Source organism: Stegostoma tigrinum, chromosome 17 (genome assembly GCF_030684315.1).
Source record: "Stegostoma tigrinum isolate sSteTig4 chromosome 17, sSteTig4.hap1, whole genome shotgun sequence".
In the NCBI taxonomy this organism is placed as follows: Eukaryota; Metazoa; Chordata; class Chondrichthyes; order Orectolobiformes; family Stegostomatidae; genus Stegostoma; species Stegostoma tigrinum.
In genome coordinates this window covers 36,827,607-36,854,836 of record NC_081370.1, presented here as the reverse complement: position 1 = coordinate 36,854,836, position 27,230 = coordinate 36,827,607, and the positions used below count along the sequence as shown (strand labels likewise).

Sequence of the window (27,230 nt, the reverse complement as noted above, 5' to 3'; positions counted from 1 at the left end):
GAACATACAAAAGGTTACATCAGACACTAAATTTTAGGTGTGAAGTCTTGACAACACAGCACTAACAGTGGCATTATAAACAGTTTACTCACTATTCAACACTGTCTGTCACCTGCAGAAACTTATTATCTGACACTCCACTCACACCAGTTGCATGATCTTTTGATCTCCCTGCCCTTGATCTCTCTGACCGTAAAATATACTCTCCTCTCTCATTGCACCGGATGAAGCTTGTGTGATTTCAAAAAAACCTGTTGGAGTATAACCTGGTGTTGTTTGACTTCTGACTTTGAACCTCAAAGTTTCACTAATCTCTGTTCTAGACGGGCAACCCCTAATTCTACATTCTCCCAAAAGATACATCCTCTCCATATTGACCCTGTGATGGTCCCTCAGGACTGTATTTCAATCAAATCAGATTTATTCTCCTAAACTTCTGCAAGATAAGCCTGTCCTAATAAGAAAACCATCTATTCCGGGTATTAATCTGGTAAATCTTCTCTGCAACCCGATTCCAGCACGTTTACATTCTTCTTTAAATAAGGTGTCCCATGTTGTGCACAGTACTCCAGACGCAATCTCACCAATGCCCTGAATAAATGAAGCCTCCCAACTTTTGAATTCAGTTTATTTCGAAGTGACTGTTCATCAGAGAATCAGATCAGTTCTGAAGAATCACCAGACTCAATGTTAAGATAATAAAATGTGAGGCTGGATGAACACAGCAGGCTCAGCAGCATCTCAGGAGCACAAAATCTAACGTTTCGGGCCTAGACCCTTCATCAGAGAGGGAGATGGGGTGACGGTTCTGGAATAAATAGGGAGAGAGGGGGAGGCGGACTGAAGATGGAGAAAAAAGATAGGTGGAGAGGAGAGTATAGGTGGGGAGGTAGGGAGGGGATAGGTCAGTCCAGGGAAGACGGCCAGGTCAAGGAGGTGGGATGAGGTTAGTAGGTAGGAGATGGAGGTGCGGCTTGGGGTGGGAGGAAGGGATGGGTGAGAGGAAGAACAGGTTAGGGAGGCAGAGACAGGTTGGACTGGTTTTGGGATGCAGTGGGTGGAGGAGAAGAGCTGGGCCGGTTGTGTGGTGCAGTGGGGGGAGGGGACGAACTGGGCTGCACCACACAACCAGCCCAGCTCTTCCCCTCCACCCACTGCATCCCAAAACCAGTCCAGCCTGTCTCTGCCTCCCTAACCTGTTCTTCCTCTCACCCATCCCTTCCTCCCACCCCAAGCTGCACCTACATCTCCTACCTACTAACCTCATCCCACCTCTTTGACCTGTCCGTCTTCCCTGGACTGACCTATCCCCTCCCTACCTCCCCACCTATACTCTCCTCTCCACCTATCTTCTTTTCTCTCCATCTTCCATCCGCCTCCCTCTCTCTCCCTATTTATTCCAGAACCCTCACTCCATCCCCCTCTCTGATGAAGGGTCTAGGCCCGAAACGTCAGCTTTTGTGCTCCTGAGATGCTGCTGGGCCTGCTGTGTTCATCCAGCCTCACATTTTACTATCTTGGATTCTCCAGCATCAGCAGTTCCCATTATCACTGACTCAATGTTAACCCTACTTTCTTCCCACAGGTGGTGCCAAATCTGTTGAGTTTGACCACTTTAGGATATTTTAATACATTAGAGTAATTTTATTAATACAAATTGCTGTTATTGCTTGTGTTAGTGGAGGGCACAATGTTGACTAACATACTGAGACAGAACACACTCTCTTGGTCTTTGTAACTCATATTTAATAAATCATATGTAAAATAAATGCACTGTTTCTAGCGCAGTAAAGTTTTGATCAGTCCATGAAGTGGGGCTTCAAACCCACAGGCACTCTGATAACATGATAAATTACTGCACATAATTTATAAATGATAACTTATACATATGATAAATTATACATATCATATCATGTATTGATACCATTTTTGGAATTTGGGTTTCAAGAGAGCGCGGGTGCATGTTGATTTCTCCTGTGAAAGGTTACAACAGGTGAGAGTGTCCTTCTGGAATAGTGATTTAAAACTAATGTTTTGTTAAATTTAGTGTTAATTGAAAAATGTTTACACTACCGGTTTACAAAAGCAGAGTAAATATCACTAGCATAATGGCAACTAGTAAAGGCAGATCCCTGGTGCAGAGACGAAACTATGCAGTTGACATCAAGAACCATTCCAACCGTCTGGTCTAAATAGCTCAACCTCTGTAGTAGAATTTATGCAAAATGTACAACTTACAAAGTGCCAGCCTGTCCACTAAACTGTTTATTTTTGAAGATTTTTGAACATAGGGAGAAATTTTGCAAGATGAAAAGGATATTGAGAGAGAGTTTCAAAATGGTAGAGCACTCTGACCATTTGCTGGGTACTTTATTTTATCCCCTACTGGCCCTTCATATTGTAACAAAGGTAGTGACTGGTTTATAATTGTACAAGTTGGGGTGAATTGAACTGCGTAGAAATAATTCAATGGACAAGCTGGCACTTATAGATTGCACGTTTGCATAAATTGGACAAGAGATGCAGCTATTTAGCACAGTTAGCCCTGAGCCAGGAGCTCAGAAGCAGCACGGCTACTCCACCGCCATTTTGGACAATGAAATTATTATTAGAAGTTATAGCAAAAAAGCCATTTGTTCCAACTGGTCAAAGTCAGTGCTTATGTCCACATAAATCCTCTCTCATCCTGTAAACATATCCTTCTCTTCCTTTCTTGCTCATTTCTATCTAGTTTCTACGTTAGCACTTTGATAAAGGACATAAAATAGTTTCCCTTAATCTGATTAGCTAGCTCTATTACCTTGCTTGTCCCTCACCTTTGTTATCATTGTATCGCCCTTAATTAGGCTCTGCAGGTGAATTAGTCAATTGAAAAACATAGGGGGTTAACCACATAAGTGATTAATAGGTGAAAAAATAACGTGACTTAGTGATGGAAAAAATGTTCAGTTGAGTAGTGAATAAAAATAAAATAGGAGCAGGAATATGCTGTTTAGCCCATCAAGCTCACTCCATCATCAAGATTCTCTATCTTAATGCTTCATTCCACTGTCTCCACATACCTCTTGATATTTTTAGTTTCTACAATTCTATTTATTTCTTAAATTTATTTAGTCACTTCGTCTCCACAGTATTCTATCATAGTGAATTGCACATATTCACCACTCAATGAAAAAAACTCATGTCTAAAACAGCCTACCACACACCCTAAGACAGCTTGTCTCAAGCTCTCAGACAGTGAAGCATCATCCTTTCATCCAGTCTGTTCAGTCCTGCCAAAATTGTATACATTTCAATACAATTTCTTCTCATTATTCTAATGAGTGCAGTCCCAGTCAACTCCTACTCTCTTAATGCAATAAACCAGCCATCTTAGGAATCAGTCGGGTGAGCCTTCACTACATTCCCCCTATGACAAATATATATTTTGATCAAAGAAAACAAAATTGCACAAAATAATCCAAGTGTGATCTCACCATGGTTAAGACAGAAAATGTTTCAATTCCTCAAATTAATGAGTACTTGCAACTGTAATGAGAAGAGCATCACTATAACAACTTCTACCTATTATTCACCCAGCAATTTGCACCCATCTGTATTCAGAAGTAACAGAAGTCACATCTAGTACGGTGTTTGCATGACCAACAACTATTTGCACATCGGGTGTTCCCAGCAACACCAATAGTCCTCAGCTATAAACTACCTGCAGTTCTACGTGGTTCCCATTGTTGGGACGACATCTCGCACTTACTGGGATTCCCCAGTAAGAGCAAAAGACTTGCGTCCATAGGTAACCCAAGTTATAATGACGATTGACGCCACAGCTAGTCCCCAATAACAAGAATAGCTGGCACCTTTTCAGTGCCCACAATTACATCAAAAACAGAGTCGCTCAATTGAACTTGCGCCCGGGCTCCACCTTTGGGCATGCGCACTGTGGGCTGCGGGCGTCCGCGTGACCCAGGGAAGGTTTTGGCGGGAGTTTCTGGGCTATATTGTATCGCCTGTGGTCTGTTGGTTACAGTAATTTGGGGAGAGAGGGTTCGAGACCTGCAGTGTATCAAACAGTGATGGTAGGGAACAAGATAAGTTGTAACGATGAGATGTTATTTCTCTTCTGGGTAAAATAACGACTTTTTAAAAAAAATTGTGTAATCCTGTAGTTGACTGTATGCTGCTAAATTGATGACCAGCCTGGATTATGTTGCTGTGCCAAGAACATATCTGCTATTTAGAAGATAAATCATTCATTTCAAATGTTATAAACCACTCATTTGATTCTAATTCTTAGGGTAAACTGCAACGAAAATCTGACTAATGTTTAAACATAATAGTTTCATGCACGACCCGGACGTAATTATTGTGTGTGTGTATACATACGTCTTTATTTTTTAAAAAATGCCATTATTTTCGAATTTCTCCCTTTTTCGTGTGTGTTGGGACCTTCAAACCTGTTCCATCAGTCAGTGAGATTATTGCTGACCTGTTAACCTAATTCCAGATTTCTCTGCTTTGTTGTCCACTTGGATTGATCTTGAGTAAGAGGACGATCATTCTGAGTTTTTTTAAAATTACACATTTTAGCATCAGGAACTTTTGGAGTGGACTATTCTTTTCTGTATTTTGCAAGTAATTTGCACACAAGGACCAATAATTGTATTAAGAGGCATGCCAAAACAATTTAATTTTGGTTGAGAAATAAAACAAAAGCCAGAAGACTGGGAGGATGCAGCTTGCTGTCCACTCGGATGTGCAAAAGGGGCTTAGGTTAATCTATTAAAAAAAAGATGCAGAGAGGCAGTTAGAGATCTGAAGAGTCCTCTAGACTCAACATTAGCTTGTTCTTTCTCCAGAGATGTTGCCTGACCTCCTGTGAATTTGACCATCTTTTGTTTTCAGTACAGACTCCAGCATCTGCAGTAATTTACTCGTAGTTCAGTTGGCTAGACAGTTGGTTTTCGATGTCAACAGTGGACGTTCAATTTCCACTGGCTGAAATCACCATGAAGGCCTCGACTTCACCCCTCACATGGTGACCCTCAGGTTAAATTCATCACCAACTGTCTCTATAATGAGAGACCTGACTTATGATCCTCCAGTGTAAACTACTGAAGAATGGAAAAGATGTAATGCAAGCTCATAGAGTTGGGATTAGAAGACAGTTCCAGTAGAAAAATGAACAGTAACAGTTGCTTGAATAGTTCATTCCTGATTTATAGGCTGAAGAAAAGTAATTTCTTTGGTAATGATTTTCCAATGTTTTGCTCCATATGCTACTTTTTTGGCTGAGAATTATTGCCTCTGAAACATCCTCAGACATCAATCGTGACCTCTTCCTGAATTCGATGTTTTACCTTGGTGATATCATTTGTAAACTCTCTGGAGTAGTGATTACATTATAGGACCAGTAATCTAGGAATCTGGATTAATAGTCAGGTAAAATGTGACTTCGTGTATTATTGTTGAGATTTGAACAAAACACTTAGTTCAGCTAAAGAGACCGTGAAGCTATTAGACTGTTCTAAGAAACGTTTGGATTCACTAGGTCCTTGCTGGGTCTGTAAGTGACTCCAGAGGGCTATGTGGTGCAATGGCATTGTCCCTATCTCTGAGCCAGGAGGCTCTGATTCAAGTCCCACCTCCTCCTGACGCATGCAAAGACTTGCACCAAGAGTTGGTAACTCTGGACTGACCTCTGAAATAGGACAACGCACTCTTCAGTCAGCTTTGTTTTAAATTGATGTTAAATGCTGATCTTGTCGATTAATGCCCACATTCCAAGGTCATCCAAAAACATTGATGAAAACCAGTTCCACCTCCATCAGCTCACTTTCTGTTCCTCGTATGCAGTCTCGCTTCTCGTGAAACCAGAAGCTGAATTTTACCAAAAATTGATTAAACGCCAATTTCGGGGCGTTTCATACAGGATATCCCTCTGTGAGCCCCAATGAGTTTTCTTATGTATTTTGACACTGCGCACCTCAGTATGCATACTATCCTGAGCTCACTAGTGACAGAAGTAGTCACCACTGGTAGGACCTTCCATGATTTCCAGTGCCATGTTTAAAAACACAGTGCTGCACCAGATGTCATTCACAGGACATGCTATGGGAGGAAAATGGAAAAGGAATGTTTCTGAAAACAGTTGGCGTGGGTAAAACCTCATTGCAAACACAAGCTCACATCTGTAAATGTCTTAAATAAAAACCAAAAGAAGTGCGGATGCTGTGAATCAGGAACAAAAACAAAGTGGCTGGAAAAGCTCAACAGGTCTGGCAGTTTCTGTGAGGGAAAAAACACAGTTAACGTTTCAGGTACGGTGACCCTACCTCAGTTCTGAGGAATGTTTGTTTTTAAATGTCTTGTTATTTTCATATCACCACCTGTCTGATCAACAGCCATTATAACTGCCACTGTGAGAATCAAACTACACAGACTACATGGTTAGCACCGGACTGTGTTCGAAGCCAGCCTAGAGAAACACTTGCCCTTACCCAATTTAGCGTAATACGGTATCTTATTCATGTGGGAGCATTACACGCGGAGAAGCCTCAAGATAATTGAAAATGTCCACTTTTGTTGTTGTTAGTGTTTTTAAAAAAAAATCAATTGCTTCTGGGAACAAACAGGGACCAATTGACTTTTGAGCAACAAATTTACTGCACCATCTCAACATCTTTTGAAACAGGATGTCAGTGAAGTGCCGCTTGTCTTGTTGCACCTGGTACTGTAGCATTCTAATAAGCTGAAGGTAATGATTCTCCTGCTCAATATCCTCACCTTCCTCCTGGGATGACTATTATCACTGTCCCAGCCCTTCATCATCCCATAATTGACTTCACAGGTTCCCTATGACAACAATGGCCCCAATACCCCACCTTGACTTCAGTGAGCAGGATACCAGGAATAACCAAGGCCCATCCCCAAAGCAAGTTGGTTAGAAAGCTCCAAGTAATGAGTGGTCAGATCCTTGACCAATCTCTGTACAACTCCCCAACTTATGTTCCATGGATTTCTGCGGCTGGTTGTAATGGAGTGGATCTGCAGGACTGACTTTGGCCCACTCCTTAGTTAATACTGATATGGAATCCCTGATTCTGACTGCTCAAACAGCTAACTGACAGTGTCCAGGCCCCTGAATGTAGATTAGATGCTGCCTTTCACTAACTATGATGGAACCCCTGACTGATGGCAGTGCCCAATGACTTGACCAAGGATTGCTTCCTTACACTTTGTGGCTTAGCTACTTGGTTGACCTACATGAAGCATGTTTGACACATTTATTGCTGGCATAGTTTGACGTAGCATGATGCCATATGCTAACATGTTCACTTGATTCGCTGTTGCTGATAACCATGACCAGCTGCCTGTCTTTGTATCTTAGCTAAACAGCAAGGCAAGACAGAGGTGATGCGAGCATCCAAGTAACGGGTATCCAGTAAAAAGTCCTAAGGTACACTCTGCTTTGATGCATGAGATGGGTATCTATCCCTGTGACCAAAGTGGCCAAGGAACAGGTTCAAATATTCTGTTGGAAAATTGAGTCCCTTTTAAAGCTACATTTTCCTTGCATTTATTGTGTAACATAAGATTCCATTTAGCTGCTATTGCAGCCGTAACTAGATCTTCAAATCTTCATATAAAAGGAAAAGTCACAAGAAGCATCAGGATCTCTGTGGTCATGTTGCTCCAATGAAATGATGCCCACAATTTATCCAGCAGCATGTATATCCTACTGCCAATGCAGTGTTTGGGAAAATAGAAAGTGTTGACCTCAGATTAGAGAACTATCACTCAGGTGAAGGTGGACAAGGAGACAGTGGTTGATCTGGTATCACAAGTAGGTGCCCGTGGCTATTGGCCAAAAGATTTCAGACAGGTGAATGATACAGCATTGAAAAAAAGCATTCAGGTGAATGAACTATCATCTCTTGAAGAACATCAAGAGTTCAAGAGAAGAACAAGGAGTATCACCATAGATGGAAACATCAAGAATAATCACACCACCATCCCAAACAGTAGGGCTATATCATTGATAATAAAATGTGAGGCTGGATGAACACAGCAGGCCAAGCAGCATCTCAGGAGCACAAAAGCTGACGTTTCGGGCCTAGACCCTTCATCAGAGAGGGGGATGGGGGGAGGGAACTGGAATAAATAGGGAGAGAGGGGGAGGCGGACCGAAGATGGAGAGTAAAGAAGATAGGTGGAGAGGGTGTAGGTGGGGAGGTAGGGAGGGGATAGGTCAGTCCAGGGAAGACGGACAGGTCAAGGAGGTGGGATGAGGTTAGTAGGTAGCTGGGGGTGCGGCTTGGGGTGGGAGGAAGGGATGGGTGAGAGGAAGAACCGGTTAGGGAGGCAGAGACAGGTTGGACTGGTTTTGGGATGCAGTGGGTGGGGGGGAAGAGCTGGGCTGGTTGTGTGGTGCAGTGGGGGGAGGGGATGAACTGGGCTGGTTTAGGGATGCAGTAGGGGAAGGGGAGATTTTGAAACTGGTGAAGTCCACATTGATACCATATGGCTGCAGGGTTCCCAGGCGGAATATGAGTTGCTGTTCCTGCAACCTTCGGGTGGCATCATTGTGGCAGTGCAGGAGGCCCATGATGGACATGTCATCAAGAGAATGGGAGGGGGAGTGGAAATGGTTTGCGACTGGGAGGTGCAGTTGTTTGTTGCAAACTGAGCGGAGGTGTTCTGCAAAGCGGTCCCCAAGCCTCCGCTTGGTTTCCCCAATGTAGAGGAAGCCGCACCGGGTACAGTGGATGCAGTATACCACATTGGCAGATGTGCAGGTGAACCTCTGCTTAATGTGGAATGTCATCTTGGGGCCTGGGATGGGGGTGAGGGAGGAGGTGTGGGGACAAGTGTAGCATTTCCTGCGGTTGCAGGGGAAGGTGCCGGGTGTGGTGGGGTTGGAGGGCAGTGTGGAGCGAACAAGGGAGTCACGGAGAGAGTGGTCTCTCCGGAAAGCAGACAGGGGAGGGGATGGAAAAATGTCTTGGGTGGTGGGGTCGGATTGTAAATGGCGGAAGTGTCGGAGGATAATGCGTTGTATCCGGAGGTTGGTAGGGTGGTGTGTGAGAACGAGGGGGATCCTCTTTGGGCGGTTGTGGCGGGGGCGGGGTGTGAGGGATGTGTCGCAGGAAATGCGGGAGACGCGGTCAAGGGCGTTCTCAATCACCGTGGGGGGAAAGTTGCGGTCCTTAAAGAACTTGGACATCAGGGATGTGCGGGAGTGGAATGTCTTATCGTGGGAGCAGATGCGGCGGAGGCGGAGGAATTGGGAATAGGGGATGGAATTTTTGCAGGAGGGTGGGTGGGAGGAGGTGTATTCTAGGTAGCTGTGGGAGTCGGTGGGCTTGAAATGGACATCAGTTACAAGCTGGTTGCCTGAGATGGAGACTGAGAGGTCCAGGAAGGTGTGGGATGTGCTGGAGATGGCCCAGGTGAACTGAAGGTTGGGGTGGAAGGTGTTGGTGAAGTGGATGAACTGTTCGAGCTCCTCTGGGGAGCAAGAGGCGGCGCCGATACAGTCATCAATGTACCGGAGGAAGAGGTGGGGTTGGGGCCTGTTCATTTTTGCTCCTTTGTTCTGTCGGATGGCTCCAGAATCAATAAAACATTCTTCCCTGTCACAAGACATACATTTCCTTTCTTTGTCTGATTAAATAATATGTTGTATCTTTAAATGCAGCATTGAAGTGAAGAACTATATTGTAAGTGGGTCTGAGATGTGCCGTGAAGTGGTGAAGTTGATGCATGTCTGATGCCAATTATGTGGATGGGGTGGAGGTTGGCGGTGGAGGGAGCAGTGTGCATTGTTCACTCCTGTCCAACTTTTAGACTCAGAGGTGTACGCAGCTACCTGGAGCCATCAGGCGTCCTCTCTGACTTTCAGGGTGGTAATTGTCATTGTGTAGTTTCTCTCTAGTACATGGGAGAATAGAAAATTGTATATACAAGAATCAAGATTAGGTACTAACAATATAAAGGCACTGCCGCCAGCAGTGTGTAAGAGGAAATAGGATCACATGAAGGTTGGAGAAGGTAAACTGGCCTCTCCATCCTCGTGCATGAGAATCTCATCTTGCTGTCCAATTCTTGGGTGAAAAATCGAGCTTAATATTCTCAATATCAAGGATCTCATCTTTCAGATCTTGCAATGTTTTCCCAGCCACTTCTTACTTTGCTCAGGGCTGAAAATATTCAACCCTATTTATTTGGCATAAAGTCTTTGATGTACCTTGATTTCCTTCCACCAATTGTTGCAGATGGCTCCAGCTTGCTTCCTCAGGGCACTCTTAGGCTGAATCAGACAGCTCATAATCTCAGTGACCAGCTTGATTCTGAGCTAACTCTCTGAACCTGCATTTTCCTCTGCACAAAGACATTTATCTCCACCTAGGTATCATCACCTGTTACTGCTCGTCAGTCATTTGTTTACAGCCAAATGAATAAAAAGAATTGATTACTGTTCCGCGTTCCAGACAGGCCTTTCAATCTATATCCCTGGAAGCTTCAGTTTACCCTGCTCGTTTCCTTTCCATACAAAGCCCCAGTCACCCATCACTTCAGATATTACTTACGTGTTGGCTCCAAACCTTCCAATGCCTCATTTTTAAACTTCTTATTGGTTCCAAATCCCTTCATGATCTCAACACTCCATAACCTTCCCGGACCTTTATCCACAAAGGGACTCATTGCATTCCTCCTCTCTTTCTCTTCCCACTTCCCCCATCATGGAATTTCCTCTTTAAACCCTCCCATTTCTGTCTCTCTCTTTAACTTAAGATTTTCCAAAAATCTCACCTCTTTTTGATTGAGCTTTTAGGGCATCCCAGCTGATCATGCTTCCTTTGGCTCAGAGTTAATTTTCCTATGTATCTGTAATGATTGTAAATGTTTTACTAGATCATACACCGTAGGAGGTCATTCAGCTCATCATGTCTGTGTTGACTTCTTTCAAAAAGCAATCCAATTAGACCCATTCCACCTTGCCCTTTTCCTTTAGCCCTGCAAATTTCCCTTTCAAGTATTTATCCAAGACCCTTGGAAAGTTTAATTCAATCTGCTTCCTCTATCCATTCAATGTATTCCTAATCATAACTCATTATCTAAACTCAATCCAAATAAATTCACATTGTTACAGATTTCATTCCTTCTTTCAGCAGAAGAGTTAGTGACAAAGTTGTCAGTTTGAAAATGCTTGGAGTTTGCCAAAGACAGACTGATCAGATGTCACACCACGTCCAATCTTCATCACTCTGTGTCAGCCAATGAAAATCCAACTTTCCCCAGATTTTGAATTTATTTAAAAGAAGATTTAATCACCGGATGTGGGCATTGCTGGTAAGGCCACTATTTATTGCTCATCTCTTAAGCAGGTGGTGATGAGCCACATACTTGAATATAGCAGTGTCTTATGAGATGCATTTCAGAGAGATAAACCATATTGTTGTAGGTCTGGAGTCACTTAAAGAATGGACCTCTTAAGGGTTGTAGATTTTCTTCTCTAAAGGCTGTTATTAAACCTGTTGCGTTTTTAACACCAGTCTGGTAGCTAGATGATTGCCATTACAGAGAAAAACTTCTTATTGGGGACCTACTGGTCAGGAGGAAGTAACAAGAGGGAAAAACATACTCGACCTCGTCTTTACCAATCTGCCAGCAGCAGATGCATCTGTGCATGATAATCTTGGAAAGAGTGACCACTGCACAGTCCTTGTGGAGACAAAGTCCTGCTGTTACATCAAGAATACTTGTCATCGTGTTGTGTGGCACTGTCACTGTGCTCAATGGGACAGACCTTGCACAGATCTAGCAAGTCAAGTCTGGGCATCCCTGAAGTGAAGTGGGCCATCAGCAGCAGCAGAACTGTACTTCAGCACAATCTGCAACCTCAAACCCACAATTACTTTGATCTAAGAGGACAAGGACAGCAGTTACTTGGGAACACCAGTACCATCAAGTTCCATCCAAACTACTCACCATCCTGACATGGAACTATGTCGCTGGTCCTTCACTGTTGTTGGGTCACAGTCCTTGAATTTCTTCTGTAATGGCATTGTCAGTCAAACTACATCACATGGGCTGCATGGTTCAAGAAGGCAGCTCAAGAAGGGAGCTGGACTCAAAGGCAACTAGGAACGGGCAATACATGCTGGCCAGCCAGAGATGCTCACATTCCAAAAAAATGATAGAAAAAAATCATGACCTGTTATATTCTCCACTCAATTATTATAGGCATCAATTCTGGGTTCAATAGAGAGTGCAGGAGAGCATGCCAGGAGCAGCACTATTGTCAACCTGGTGATGCAACCAAACGGGATTACTTGTGTACCATACAGCAAAAGCTGACAGACGAAACTAAGTGATCCTGCAACCAACAAATCAGATCTAAGCTCTGCAGTCCTGCCACATCCAGTTGTGAATGGTGGTGGACAATTTAAAGACCTCATTGGTGGAGGAGGCTCCACAAATATCCCCACCCTCAACGATAGAAGGGCTCAACACGTCAGTGCAAAGATAAGGCTGAAGCATTCACAGCAGTCTTCAGTCAGAAGCACAAAGGGGATGATCCATCTTGGCCTCCACCAGTGGTCCCAAGCATTGCAGATATCAGTTTTCAGCAAATTCAATCCACTCTTCATGATATCAAGAAGTATTTGGAGGCACTGCATACTGCAAAGACTATGGGCCCCAACAACATTCCAGCAATTGTACTGAAGACTGTGCTCCAGAGCTTGCCAGTCCCCTAGCCAAGCTGTTCCAGTACAATTACAACACTGGCATCTATCCAACAAATTGGAAAATTGCCCAAGTATGTCCTGTACACAAAAAGCAGGAGAAGTCCAACCAAGCTAATTACTGCCCCAGAGATGTACTCTTGGTCATCTGTAAAGTGCTGTAAGGTCTAATCAGCAGTGCTGTCAAGCAGCATCTATCAGTGATGCCCAGTTTGGGTTCCACCAGGGCCACTCAGCTCCTGACCTCATTATAGCCTTGGTTCAAGCATGGACAAAGAGCTGAATTCCAGTGGTGAGGTGAGAGTGACAGCTCTTTACATCAAGGCCAATTTAAACCGATTTGTGGCATCAAGGAGCCCTAGCAAAGCTGGGACTAATTGACCTTTAAGGGCAAATTGGTTGGAGTCATATCTGGTGAATAAGAAAGTTGTGGTTGTTGGAGGCCAATCATCTCAGCTCCAGGATATCTCTGCAGGACTTCCTCTGGATTGTGTCCCATGTACAGTCATCTTGAATTGTTTTAACAATGATCTTCCCTCTAATATCAGAAGATATTCACTGATGATTGCACAATGTTCAGCACTATTCGTAACTCCTCACAGTCCATGTGCAAATACAACAAAATCTAGACAATATCCAGGGCTTGGCTGAGAAGTGGCAAGTAAAATTTGTGCCAACCAAATGTCAGGTTATGACAATCACAAATAAGAAATGATCTACCCACTGTACCTTGACATTCAATGGTGTTAGCATCATTGATTTCCCCCCACTCTGAACATCCGTGTGGTTACTATTGACCAGAAACTCACTCGACCTGCCACATAAACACAGTGGCTGCCAGAACTTGCCTGGATGAATGTGGCTCCAACAGCGCTCAAGAAGCTTTACACCATCTGGGACAAAGCAACCCATTTGATTGGCACAACATCAAGAAGCATCCACTCCTTCCACAACGATGCTTAGTCGCAGCACTGTGTACTGTCTACAAGATACTCTCGAGAAATTCACCAAAGATCCTTAGACAGTTCCTTCCAAACCCAGAACCACTTCCGTCTAGAAGAATAAGCACAGCAAATACATGGGAACAACACCACTGCAAGCTCCTCTTTAAGCCACTCACTGTCCGGATTTGGAAATATATCACCACTCCTTCACTGTCGACAGGTCAAAATCCTGAAATTCCCTCTCTAAAAGCATTGTGGATCAGATTGCAGCAGTTCAAGAAGGCAGTTCACCACTACCATCTCTAGGGCAACCAGAGATGGGCAATAAATGCTGGCCAGCCAGCGACACCCATGTCCCATGAGTGAATAAAAAATATTTAACTAAGTAACTGAAGTTAAATTACAACTCATGGAAATTGAACTTCTATCTTTGTGTCATTTGTTGAGTAACAGAACCAACTTATTTTTCTGATTCTAGTGTTATTTGATTATCATCAAAAAGTCAAACATGGCCAAGTGAGTAGCCCTGTTTTGTCTGAGTCAAAAAGTTGTGGAATTCAAGTCCCTCTTCAAAAAGTTCAGAAATAGTCTACTGCAGTACTGAGGGAATACAGCACTGTTAGCAAAGCAGGGGAATTCTCCGTAGTGTCCAGGGCCAATATTTATTCCGCACTTCTAAAATAGATTATCTGGTGAATTGATGTGTATGAACAGACTGTTGCATTTCATTCAGTAGAACAGTACTGATGCTTCCTAAGTACTTTGTTGTCTTTAATGTGCTTTGGGACTTTGAGGTCATAAAGAATGCAATAGAAAAATCTGTTAATTTTCCAGCAATATGAATCCAAAACATTTGAAGAAAAAGCGAAAAGCTAGTTGCACTTCTCTTGTGGCACCTTTATCATGGATTAAGGAGGAAGCTCAGGAAGATTTGGTGAGCTATCTTTCATTGCCTTGAATGTGTAGAAATATATATGAATGATTGAGAATTATTGAGCTCCAGCAGGTTAATTCTGAAAAAGGGAACCTGCAGCTTTCAGCAGATGGCAATCCTTAATGATAAATATTGAGGAATTTTAAAAGTACAGTAGCCAAGACTTTGCAGTTGCAATGACCAAGAAATTGTCAGTTTTTAGCATCATTACTCTGAGAAACTGACAGTGATTTCTAGACTCCTTACATACTCGATTAAACACAGAAATCCAAATGTTACTGTAAATAATTTCTCAGTTTCTTCACAGGATGTACTGCAGAGTTTTCCAAAGTAAGAGTCAGGACCCCAAATTGAAGAATGTGAGTTACAAGGTAGCAGTCTCCAACCTGGGAGTCCCCATACCACTCTCAGTTTTCACGAAGGGACTGTGACAATTTTCAAGCCTGAAATTGGGTCACAGTTGGGTAAATGTTTGGGAAACACTGGTGTACTGTTAAAGTCTTCATGGATGAAAATCATGAAAAGTCACAGAATAAATGAAAGTCCCTGAATATCATCAATAATCTATATCACCTGGGATATAGCTGTAACAAAGGATAAAAGTCTGGTGAGGAAGGTTGAGGCATTGTGGAATTACATGTTTATATGCATGTGATACAGAATTGAAGATATATGAAGTTATTGCCTATGTGTTACTAACTCCTCCCTAGCCAACAGTGCAATACCTGAAGCAATGATCTTTAATCTCTTTCACAGGAGCCACATTTTGAATCATCAGAACGAATGCCAAATAAGGTGTCAGAGTATGTAAAACTGTTGGACACCGAGGAGGTTGACTTGGACCAAAGCGAAATGAGGAAAACAAAATCTAATCATCGCAAAAGAAGCAAAAACTCAAAGAGAGTTCGTATTTTACCTCCCAATGAGAAGAATGAACAACCTGGGAGGGCTGTGATTCTTCTAACTGAAGGCGTCACTGAAGGCAATGGAGAAAGTTCATCAAAGAAGAAGCACAAGAAAAGCAAAAAGAATAAGGAAAAATCTAAAAGGAAAGAGAAATGCAGCCAAAGGAAAGAACTGCAAAAACTAGGAAAGCTTTGGCAGCAATGGACTCCCCAGTCTCTCCCTCAATCCACTGACTCAGCTGAAGTGAAAATGAAAAAATGCCATCTGAAGTATTGTACCTCAGTCAGAGTTAGTGATGCACATTATATGGGAACAAAGCACAAGGAACACAAGGAGGAAGACAAAGCCACTGAAGCAGTTAACAATCTTCAAGTTAAAGGTAGAATGGTCTATAAATACTCGTGCCTCCCAAATTCTCAGGAAAGTCTTTGCAGTCCAGTAGAAGATAAAGAAATGCAACAGGATGGAAAGACTCTTAGGCACTGGGAAGAAGCTTCATGTACCAAGATGATAGAGCAGGATGCTTCGAGGAAGGGAGGATCACCTGGCAGTCTTCATTATGGAATTCATAATCCTTCTTGTCTATCCTGTGCCAACACTTCCACACCAACAGCACCTCTGGATAAGTCATTGCTCAGGCATCTTGGGTGCTTAAAGTCATCTCATTGCAATCTAACTGCAGTCCATCAAAGTAGAGAACCTATTTGTCTGAAGACCAGCAAAGATGACCAGGAGATGAAAACAAGTCCTGAATTGATCGAGGATTTTGGCAATAGCCAAGACCTCTTTATTACACAAAAGAAATTCCTGCCCTTTGTGCAATCTAACAGCAACAGCAGTTACTCAGTGGAGGAGATGGTGGATGAAGAACACGGCGAGCAGCTGAGGTCTCTGGATGGAAGGCGGTCGCGATTCTGCTCACCTCCACACACAAGGATGACTGATTTATACTGCTGTGGATCGAAGTCACCCAAAAGCAGATCAGCTGAGAAAGGAACACAAACAGATGACTTCTTCAGTTCACCAGCATTTGCTACTACTGCTCAGTTCTGCCAAAGGCTGAAAGAGGAGCAGTGCTGTGAAGAGCCACTTGACCTTAGTCTTCCTTCCAGACTAAGAGCCAAGCATAGCACTGATTTAAAAACCATACTTGACATTTCACATGTCCAAGAAAATAGCATCAACCCTTCCTGCCGACATATTACATTGCCTCTGTCCCCACCTGAGGGCCAACATAATTGTCAACTACTGAGATTCTTACCATATTCAGATGGTCAGAAACATAACAGAAGATACTATGATGGGAAATTTGTGCAGACTTTTCTGAACCAGTCTTACTTCTTTAAGGTCAAAGGGCAGGGGAAACCCAGAAACCCCCGAATGCCATTGCTTAAAAAAAATGGAAAAAAACAAAGGAAGTGAAAAGCGATGTAATTGGTCATTGCAGGAGTTTACAATGTCATGAATATTTAATCTGCTTTATCACAAAGAAGATTAAAGTTTCGATTGTGATGAAATATCATCAACCTCCAACATTAGCTCTGTTTCTCTCCACAAATGATGCCTGATCTGCTGTGTTTTCCAATCATCTTTTGGTTTTTATTACAAATTTCCAGCAGCCACAGTGTTTTGGTTTTGTTAAAGTTTATTTTCTGCCATTGAATCCATACAGTCAGAATGACGCTATGCATCTCTTGAAACTAGTGGGGGATTTGGTGCAGGTATCAGTGTCACCTTTAGAGCTGGCCAGTCCCTTGGACAATTCTTCCTCCACTGCAAGAAGCCCTGAGCTGATACAAAGTGTCTTTCAATGGTGACAGCTCATGATCATTTATAAAAAAAAATAATATGGCAGACATGAAACTCAGTCATGCACCAATTTATATTGGCAAAGAGTGTCAGAAGGCTGCAATGAGATTTGCATGAAATAAACTGAAGCAGTGAGATTCTATCATTTTATAATCATCAACTTAAGTTAAATAACAGCCTTTAATTCACTTTCTGACACTTTTTTTTTGCCAAGAATATAGAATTTACACAGTTGAATGTTGCATATTTACTCGAATGTTCCAGTGCCTTATTTGGTGTTTGCTAAAAGCATTCTGGATATTGTACTGATTGATGGCCATGGTGAAACAGTGATTGTGACATAGGCAGTCAGATCTAAATATTGTTGGGAAGTTATATAAGTGTTCATGTGGTGTTCCGATTGTTCAATGGCTGGCAGATGTTCTTGTTAAAATTTAGTGAAAGTGAACTGTGATGGCTGTGTTTTGTTTTCAGAGGAGAGGCATGGATTAGAGGCAGTATTCAGTGAGTAGTACCTCAGCACTGAGTCAGAAGGGCAAGGGTTCAAGCTCTACTACAGAGACTTAAGTAAAAATTCATACTGACACTCCTGAGGTACTGCTGAGGGCATACTGACAGCTGAAGTCAAATAGATGCACAACAGTTGGAGGCTGCTGTTTGTAATTTGAGTTACTTCCACAGCACTTCTTAATACACTTAACTCTGCTTGAATGCTTGATTTTAGTTGCAAAAATCAAAGCAACTCTGTCAAGGATTCCTCTGTAGTGTGGCTTGAACTCTCAACTATCTGATTTCTGTGTGAGAGCTGTACTCCAAATGCCACAGTGCAAGTTCAAATCAAAATTTAAAGCAATAGCAATGAAATTATTTAAAGTTACATTCACCCTCCAGCTTATCTTGTATTAATTAAAACTTGTTCCCAAACTGATGTCACATCTTTTAACACAACTTCATGAGACAGAACATTGTATTCATATAAATACACCTGCAAAAAATCCAACTTGATTAAATTTGAAGGAGACCAAAGTAGCAATAGGAGTGACTAGGATCAGGAGTGGACCTTAAACCTGCACCACCTCTCTAGATTGCAGGATTCCAAAGATTCACAATCTGCTAAGTAAGGAAAGAAAATTAAAATTACATATTCTCATCCACCCCTGATAAAACAACATACCCTGGACTTGGGACTCGGGACTCATCCATAAAAGGAAAAATCCTTTCCATATCCACCTTGACAATACCATTCAGGATCTTGTACACTTTAATGAAATTGCATATCAGTCTTCTAAACTCCAGTGAAAACAAGCCCAACCTGACCAAATCATCTGCTAAAGTCAACCCATTCATTCCAGGTATCAGTCTAGGAAGCTTTGGAACTGCCTCCAACATTATATAGATCCTTCCTTAAATAAACAGACCAAAATTGCAAATAGTATCTGAGACATAGTCTCACCAACGTCCTGTTTAAATGAAGTGTAACATGTTACTTTTATGTTCAATGCCTCTTTCAGTAAAGCATAGCATTCTGTTACACTTTGTGATTACGTGCTATACCTCATAATAGTTTGTGACTTATGTATTAGAACACCTGGATCCCTCTGCCCCATGGAATTCCATGATTGCCTTTCATTTAAGGAATATTATGCTTTTCCATTTTTCCTGCCACAACTTCAAATTATACTCCAACTGACAGATTTGTGCCTATTCATTCAACTTATCTACATCCATCACAACATACTTTCCTACCTATTTTTATGCATCTGCAAATTGAGCCACCATGCGTTTAGACCCCTCATCTAAGTCTTTGATGTAAATTGTAAAAGGTTGCGGGCCTAGCACAGGCTCCTGTGACTCATCCTGCCAATCAGAAAAATACCAGTTTATCCATCCTGATTACTGTCAGCTCACCATTCTGAGTTTACACCATAAACTTTTATTTTCTACAATATCCTTTTGGGACCTTATGAAACCCATTCTGGAAATCCAAATGCAGTATGTCTCCAGGCTCTCTTTCATCCACAACTCCTTCAAGGAATAAATTTGTGAAACTATGATTTCTTTCTCAGGAATGGAATTGGACTCCATATAAAAACTCATGCAGATCAAAACCGGAAATGACACTACTCACCATAATAGACCAAACAGTATAAATTCCAAACAGAGTAGAATAACACCGCTTTATTGGAGGCTGTACTGATGATGTCACCTAGCATGGAGACAAAATGTCTGAACGAGAACAAGCCAGCTTGGCAACAAGTCAACAACCTCACCTGTGGTACTTTTTCAGCTATTAACCACCATCTGTAAATCACCCATATTTTTCAGTTGGTGAGTTTATGTACAAAGCCCATTGAGGGCAATGCAGACCATAAAATACAAAGGAGTTGGAGGGGCTAAATCAAAATGGAATTGGAAGAGGAAATGAAGCATTTTGCAGTGCCCAACTTTCTCTAAAATAATCAAGAGAATTGGTGTATCGTCATGCTCCCTCTCTAAGGGCTTCCAGGCATGAATGTAGCCATTGAAGAGGGTACAATAGGTTTTTATTTGATTAACCTATTTTTCTAATCAACCTGTTCTGAGATGTTATTACACACCTCTGGAGCGGGTGGGACTTGAACCCAGGCCTCCTGGTTGAGCGATAGGGACACTACCACTGAGCCACAAGAGGGGTTTTGGGGATGGGCAGTAGGTTTGCAGATAGCTACAATTCATTCCAGATGTTTACAGCCAGATGTAATTATCTGGGTTTAGTCTGAGGGGAGTGCTTCACCTTTGTTACTGAATATTACGACCAGACTCCAGATTATCTGTGAGCAAAACCTCAAGACAGCTACTTGTTATCCTTGATTATTCCCTCCTTCTGAAAGTAATTGGATCTGATTGTGATCCACTGAGGATAATTATCACCCTCTTGTTAGATTTGGTTTCAAGAGAGAAGCAATGCAAGTGTTCTGGATTTAAAATATTTAATTAAAGCAATGTCAAAGAAGAGCTAGATAATTAATGCAAAAGTTAATTAAATTCCTACTTGTCAAGGTATTACTTTAGTGGTGTCCAAAGCTAAAAATACTGTCACAACACAAGTTTAATAAAATAATTTAATAGCAAAGTACCCCAGATTCTTGATACAAACTTTGTCTTATTCATTCAAAGGATATAAACATCGTCGGTAAGGACAGAATTTATTACATGTCTCTATCTCTCTACCCTTGAGAAAGGCATAGCTCATCACTTTCTTAAATACAACTGAGCTTGCTCGACCCAATTAATTCATAATTGCCCTCTGAAATGGCACAGCAAGCTTAGCTGTAATTAGAAAGTGACAACATTGAAACTACCGAATTATCATAAAACACAACTGGTTCTCACCATTGTCCTTTTGGAATGGAAATCTGCCATCCTTCCCCAGTCCGGCATATATGTGTCTCCAGACCCAGGCTGGTGAAAAGACGGCAAATTTTCATCCCTAAAGGATATTAGTCGGTAATGTTTTATGTCAGTCTAGTAGTTTCAGAGTCGCCAGTGCTGAGACGAGCTTTCTATTCCAGCTTTATTTCTTTAACTGAATTCTAATTCTGGCAGCTCTGGTGGGATTTGAACACCTGCCTCTGGCACATCATGTTTGTGGCAGCTCTCTGCAGGAGCAATTTAGCAACTCCTACTCCTTTGACCTTTTTGTGTAACCCTGCACATTTCTTCTGTTCAGGTGCTCATTTGATCTCTTTTTCAAAGCTCTAAATAAATCTCTGTCCACCATACTTCCAGACTATGTGTTTTAGATCCTAACCACTCAAAATGTTAAAAAAAATTCCTCATGTCACCTTTGATCCTTTGGCGATCACCTCGCTCTACAAAGAATGCCCCAAGACAACAAAATGCTAGTTTTGTTTTCTGCAGCATGGAATAGAAATTAATTTCTGTACTTCTAAATAAACTTGTATTTTCAGAACATCTTTCACGGCCTCAAGACATGGCAAAGTGGTTTATAGCCAAGGAAGTACATATTAAGTGTGATCACTCTTGTAATTTAGAAAATGGAGCAGTCTGTTTGCCTAGAGTATGGTCCCATGAACTGTAATGAAGGAATGACCTTCTTCAATAACTACAAGGCCTAGTCAAGATTTTAAAAATATATTAATTTTATGAGATAGCAGGAACTGCAGATGCTGGAGACAGAGATAACAAAGTATGGAGCTGGAGGAACACAGCAGGCCAGGCAGCATCAGAGGAGCAGGAAAGTTTTGGGTCAGGACCTTTCAGAAATGGGGAGGGGGCTAGGGAAGGTGGGTGGGGTAGTAATAGGTGAGTGCAATGGTCAGGATTGGTCAGTGAGGTGGGAGGCTGTTTTGTAGAGCATCTGTGCTCTGTATGCGACAAACAACAACAACATCCTGGGCCTCCTCCAGTGTCACAATGATGCCACCTGCAATCTGGAGGAGCAGCACCTCACATTCCGCCTCAGGAGCCTACAGCCTATTGGCCTAAACATGGCCTCTACCAGTTTCAACATCTCCCCACACCCGGCCTCATCCCATGATTAACCGTCCTGGCTTGTTGTTTTTAAATGATTGGGAAGCATTTCTGAGAGTCAAAAGGTGAAATATTTCCCACAGAATTCCCAGACTCCGACATGTTCTTGTAGCCACAGTAGTCATATGGCTGGTCCAGTTCAATTTCTGGTCAATGGTAGCCCCCAGCGTATTGAGAGCAGTGGAATTCAGATATGGTTGAGAGAAGATGGTTGGATTCTTATTTGTGGGGTATGGTCATTGCCTGATATGTGTGGCATGAGTGTTTCTTGCCACTTATCAGCCCAAGTCTGGTTGTTGTCCAGGTCTTGCTACAAGTAGACAAAAGTTGCTTCAACATCTGAGGAATTTTTGCACATTATCTGAACATTTTGCAATCGTTAATGACGATCCCCACTTCTGATCGCTGAAGAATCAAAAGATCAGTATGACTAGGAGAATACCTTGAAGAAGTCTTGCAGTCATGTTCTTGGATTAAGATAATTGACTATCAAAAAGAACACAACCTTTGTGCTGGGTATGACGGCAACCAGTGGATAGTTTGCCCCTGATTCCCATTTTGTTCGGGCTTCTTGATGCCACACATTGTCTGGGTGTCAGGAACAGTCACCTTCACCTGGCTTCGGAGTTCAGATTGTTCATCCATATAACACTGTCATTCCTCCAGAGCACAAGAAACAAGATGATTCTTTGGAATAATTTCGCTAGGACCGCATCCAGTCCGAGAAAATGAACCCACATATTGAAAATAAATTTAAAATTACAATATTGCTCAGTAGAGTTTGACATCATTCTCATCTCTGAAGTTAGTGTTCTCCCTGGGCACTGCTTCTCAGAACAGATTTTCATTCTTTCTGTGGGATGTGGCCATGTAAGACAAGAGCTGCATTTTTTGTCAATTGCCTTTGAACTCGATGACTTGTTAGATTACTTCAGAGGATAGTTAAGAGAAAGCCATATTCATGAGAACCAAGAGTCATGTGTAGATTGATGGATTTCCATCCCTAAAGGATATTAGTGAACCAGGAGCTTTGACAGACATTTTTGTATCCTCTTTGGCCACAAGGGTCCCAAAGGACTGGAGAATAGCCAAAGTTGTTCCATTATTTAAACAGGATAGCAGAGATAATCCTAGAAATTACAGGCCCAAGTCTCACATCATTAAAGGGAAATTATTGGGAAAGATTCTCAGGAACAAGATGTATATGAACTTAGAAGCAAATGGACTTATTAGCAATAGTCAGCATGTTTTTGTGCCGGTGAAGTCAAGCCTCACTAACTTGATTGAGTTTTTTAAGGAGGTGATGATTGCAGAAGGAAAAGTTGTTGATGTTGTCTACATGGACTTCAGTAATGTCTTTGACAGGGTCCCTCATGGCAGACTGGTACAAAAGGCAAAGTCACGTGGTATCGGGTGAGCTGGCGAGATGGGTCCAGTACTGGCTTAGTCAGAGGAGACAAAGAGTAGTGGTGGAAGAATGTTTTTCTGAATTGAGGGCTGTGACAGGGTGTTCCACAGGGATCAGTGCTGGGACCTCTGCTGATGTGATCTACATAAATGATTTAGAAGAAAATGTGGCTGGTCTAATTAGTAAGTTTGCAGACGATACAAAGTTTGGTGGAGTTGCAGATAATGAGGATTGTCAGAGGATACAGCAGGATATGGAGGCAGAGGCAGAAAAATGGCAGGTGGGTTTTAATCTGGACAAATGTGAGATGCATTTTGTAAGGTCAAAAACAGGTGGAAATTATACAGTGAATGGCAGAACCCTTAGCAGTATTGATAGGCAGAAGGATCTGGGTGTGCAGTTCCAGAGATCACTGAAGGTGGCAGCACAGGTAGATAAGGTAATTTTGAAAAAAAAAGGAGCTTATAGCATCAGAGATAGTAAAACCTGCCAATGCTGGAATCAGAGATAACAGTGTGGAGCTGGCAGAACACAGCTGGCCGAGCAGCATCAGAGGAACAGGAAAACTGACGTTTCAGGTCGGGACCCTTCTTCAGAAATTATGGCATGTTTGCCTTCATTAGTAGGGAGATTGAGTATAAGGATAGACAAGTTACGCTGCAGTTTTACAGAACTTTAGTAAAGCCACACTTTGACCTATTATTTATCGTTCTGATCACTACACTATCAGAAGGATGTTGATGCTTTGGAGAGGATAGAGAAAAGGTTTACCAGGATGTTGCCTGGTATGGGGGATTCTAGCTGTGAAGAAAATATGGCTAGGCTGGGTTTATTTTTCACTGGAATGAAGGAGGTCGAAGAGTGACCCAATATGATTTTAAGATTGTAAATGGCATAGATAGTGTGAAAAGTGCAAAGCTTTCTCCCAGAGTGGGGGCTCGGTTACAAGGGTTCACATGTTCATGGTGTGGTGGTGGTCGGTGGGGGGGGGGGATGGTTTGTAAGGAGATGGACTTTCTAAGAGACTTGCGAGGCACGTTTTTCACACAAAGGGTGGTGAGTGGCTGGAATGTGCTGCCAGAGGAGGTTGTAGAATCCGGCACAATAGCAGCATTCGAGAAGCACCTGGACGAATACATGAATAGGAAGGAATAGAAGTATATGGATCCTGTAAGTGAAGACAGTTTTAGTATGGAAGAGCAAAATGTAGTGGCCACAAGTTTAGAGGGCCGAAGGGCTCCATTCCTGTGGTTTTATTCTTTGTTCAAATGGGACTTTATGACAATTGACAAAGCATTATGGAGGCTAGTTTTATGTTAGCCACTGTAGTAAAATTTTAACATTTGTGCCCAAAACAGTAACCTGACCCTCTGACCCATCTGTCGAGTGACAGTACCATTACACCACTTGTCTCCTCTACTATATTGGCCTTGGAGTAACTCAATAGAGATTCCTCAGAATGATAACCAGTACATAGAAGGTTAAATTATGAAATGAGGTTTCCCACATCACTATTGGCCAAGTTATAGAAAATTAAGAAAGGTGCTCCTTTGGCACAGTGGTTGTGCCGATAGCCAGGAGGCTTGGATTCCAGTCCCGTCTGCTCCAAAGGTGATAACGTCAGAATAGGTTGATTAAAACAATTTGAGGGGTGGTTGAATTGAAATGTTTAAGATGATAAAGAGATAGACAAAAATTGTTTCCTCTGGTGATTTCTAGAACAAGGTGGCTCCTCTTTGTCTATACCATTGGTTACATCAAAACAAACCTTGAATTTGTCAAGCAATTTCCTTTTTATAAACAGAGATAAAGGGAACTGCAGATGCTGGAGAATCCAAAATAACAAAGTGTGGGGCTGGATGAACACAGCAGGCCAAGCAGCATTTTGAGAGCACAAAAGCTGGCGTTTCGGGCCTAGACCCTTCATCAGAAAAGGGGGATGGGGAGAGGATTCTGAAATAAATAGGGAGGGGGTGGTAGGCAGACTGAAGATGGATAGAGGAGAAGATAGTTGGAGAGGAGAGTACGGGTGGCGAGGTAGGAAGGGGATAGGTCAGTCCGGGGAGGACAGACAGGTCAAGGGGGCAGGATGAGGTTAGTAGGTAGGAAATGGAGGTGGGAGGAGGGGATAGGTGAGAGGAAGAACAGGTTAGGCAGACAGGGACAAGCTGGACTGGTTTTGGGATGCACATGTCTATCCTGGGCCTCCAGCAGTGCCATAATGATGTCACCCATAGGTTGCAGGAACAGCAACTCATATTCCGTTTGGGAACCCTGCAGCCTAATGGTATCAATGTGGATTTCACCAGCTTCAATATCTCCCCTCCTCCCACTGCATCCCATTGAAGCAGAATTTGCAATCTCTGGTCAACTTCACCCCATCTTAACTGAGGTAAAAAATATCCAGTCTACAGCCAGACAGTCTAGTGATGGAGATGAAACATTTGCTTCAAATTGCTTTATTTAAAGATAACTCAAACTGCATGGTATGGAAATAATCATCTGCTTTCAACATGTAGATGACTCGAACTGCTCATTACCAGTAACTTAGTTTACAATGACAGGTCATTCCATGGTTGTATTAAGTTTTCAGCAACTTCTGACCTAGACTGATTCTAGCCTATTCTATGCCCAGCTTCTTCTGAAGAAAATTCAGTAAAGGAAGGGCTCCCAGTCCTAATAAAAGCAAAATACTGCAAGTGCAGGAAGAGTCATTCTACACTTGAAATGTTAGCTCTGTTTCCCCCTCCACAGCTGCTGCCAGGCTTCCTCCAGCACTTTGTTACTTCCCCCTGATAAGGCATTTCATTAATTATAATACACTTTGGGCCATCCTGAAGTACTTTTGAAGTGAAGTCATGGTTGAACCATTGAAAATGTGACAGCCAACATATGCCCAGGAAGTTCCCACAAACATCGATATGATATTTGCCAGATAACATGTTTATTTTTTCAAATGTTGTTGCTTGAAGGACAGACATTAGTCAGATAGCCAATGAACACTCCCCTGCTTTTCTTTTAAATAGCACCATGGAAGTTTTTACTTCTACACAAGGGAGCAGACAGGGCTTTGGTTAACATTTAAAAGAGAGCATTTTTGACAATGTGATATTTTCTCAGTACTACACTGGAGTATCAGCAAACATGGAACTTAAACTACAACCTTCTGAATCAAGAAATCATTGTACTACCTACCAAGCAACGTGTGAAAGTAACAGAATACAGGCAAGGAAACTCAAATACAGACCACAAGTGTGGCTAAATACCCAGGCAAACAGCAAGTGTCTTCGAAAGCAAGGTCAAAAGCACCAAAACTAAACCTTTGTTATAATGAATTTCCATGGTTTATTTGCATCTGACATTGTGGTGGAATTTGATGTGACTTTGGTTACACTGTTTCTTCAAGACAGAAATCCGTATCGAACTGGTTCAAATGGACTGCCTGTTAATGTCTCCTGCATTGCAGTCACTGGGAATGAAGCCAATGGAACTGAACATTACCAGAAAAATGTACCATGATGAGGCAAAAGTGAATGCCTCGCATTTTGTGTGTAAGGAACAAGTTAACCAAAACAGTGCCAATTTCCACCAATAATACACTCAAGATTCTAAATACCTCCAAGCCAATGGAAAAACCTTGTTACTGAAACTAAATTTCATTTGAGAGGTTGATGCCGTCAGGTCACCACAAACATCATCATACGCAATAGCTTTTGAACTCAAATTAGTTATGCCTGAAAAGTTTAATCCCCATCCAGCTCCATAGGTGAAAAAATACAAACACTGGGATAGTGATGGGGAGTAGTAGGCTGTAGAAACACAAGCTGGCCATACTAGTGCAGCCCTGTGGAAAATCCTTGTCAAATGCAGCTGAGTACAACAGCCCAGCTAAAGAGAACAGGGGAACCAGCACTGTGAGAGTTGACAGATAGATTGTCATTATCTTGCAA

At 42.3% G+C, this 27,230-nt stretch overlaps 2 protein-coding genes across 2 annotated transcripts in view; both read right to left on the bottom strand.

The window, feature by feature from the left end:
* Positions 1 to 27,230, bottom strand: part of usp47 (ubiquitin specific peptidase 47) — a 196,946-nt gene that overhangs the window by 151,948 nt on the left and 17,768 nt on the right. The gene's annotated exons all lie outside the window — the stretch shown is intronic.
* Positions 26,203 to 27,220, bottom strand: LOC125459332 (phosphatidylinositol N-acetylglucosaminyltransferase subunit Y-like). The gene has a single exon (XM_048545673.2). The coding sequence runs from the start codon at positions 27,218 to 27,220 to the stop codon at positions 27,005 to 27,007; it is 216 nt and encodes a 71-aa protein (XP_048401630.1). The 3' UTR covers positions 26,203 to 27,004.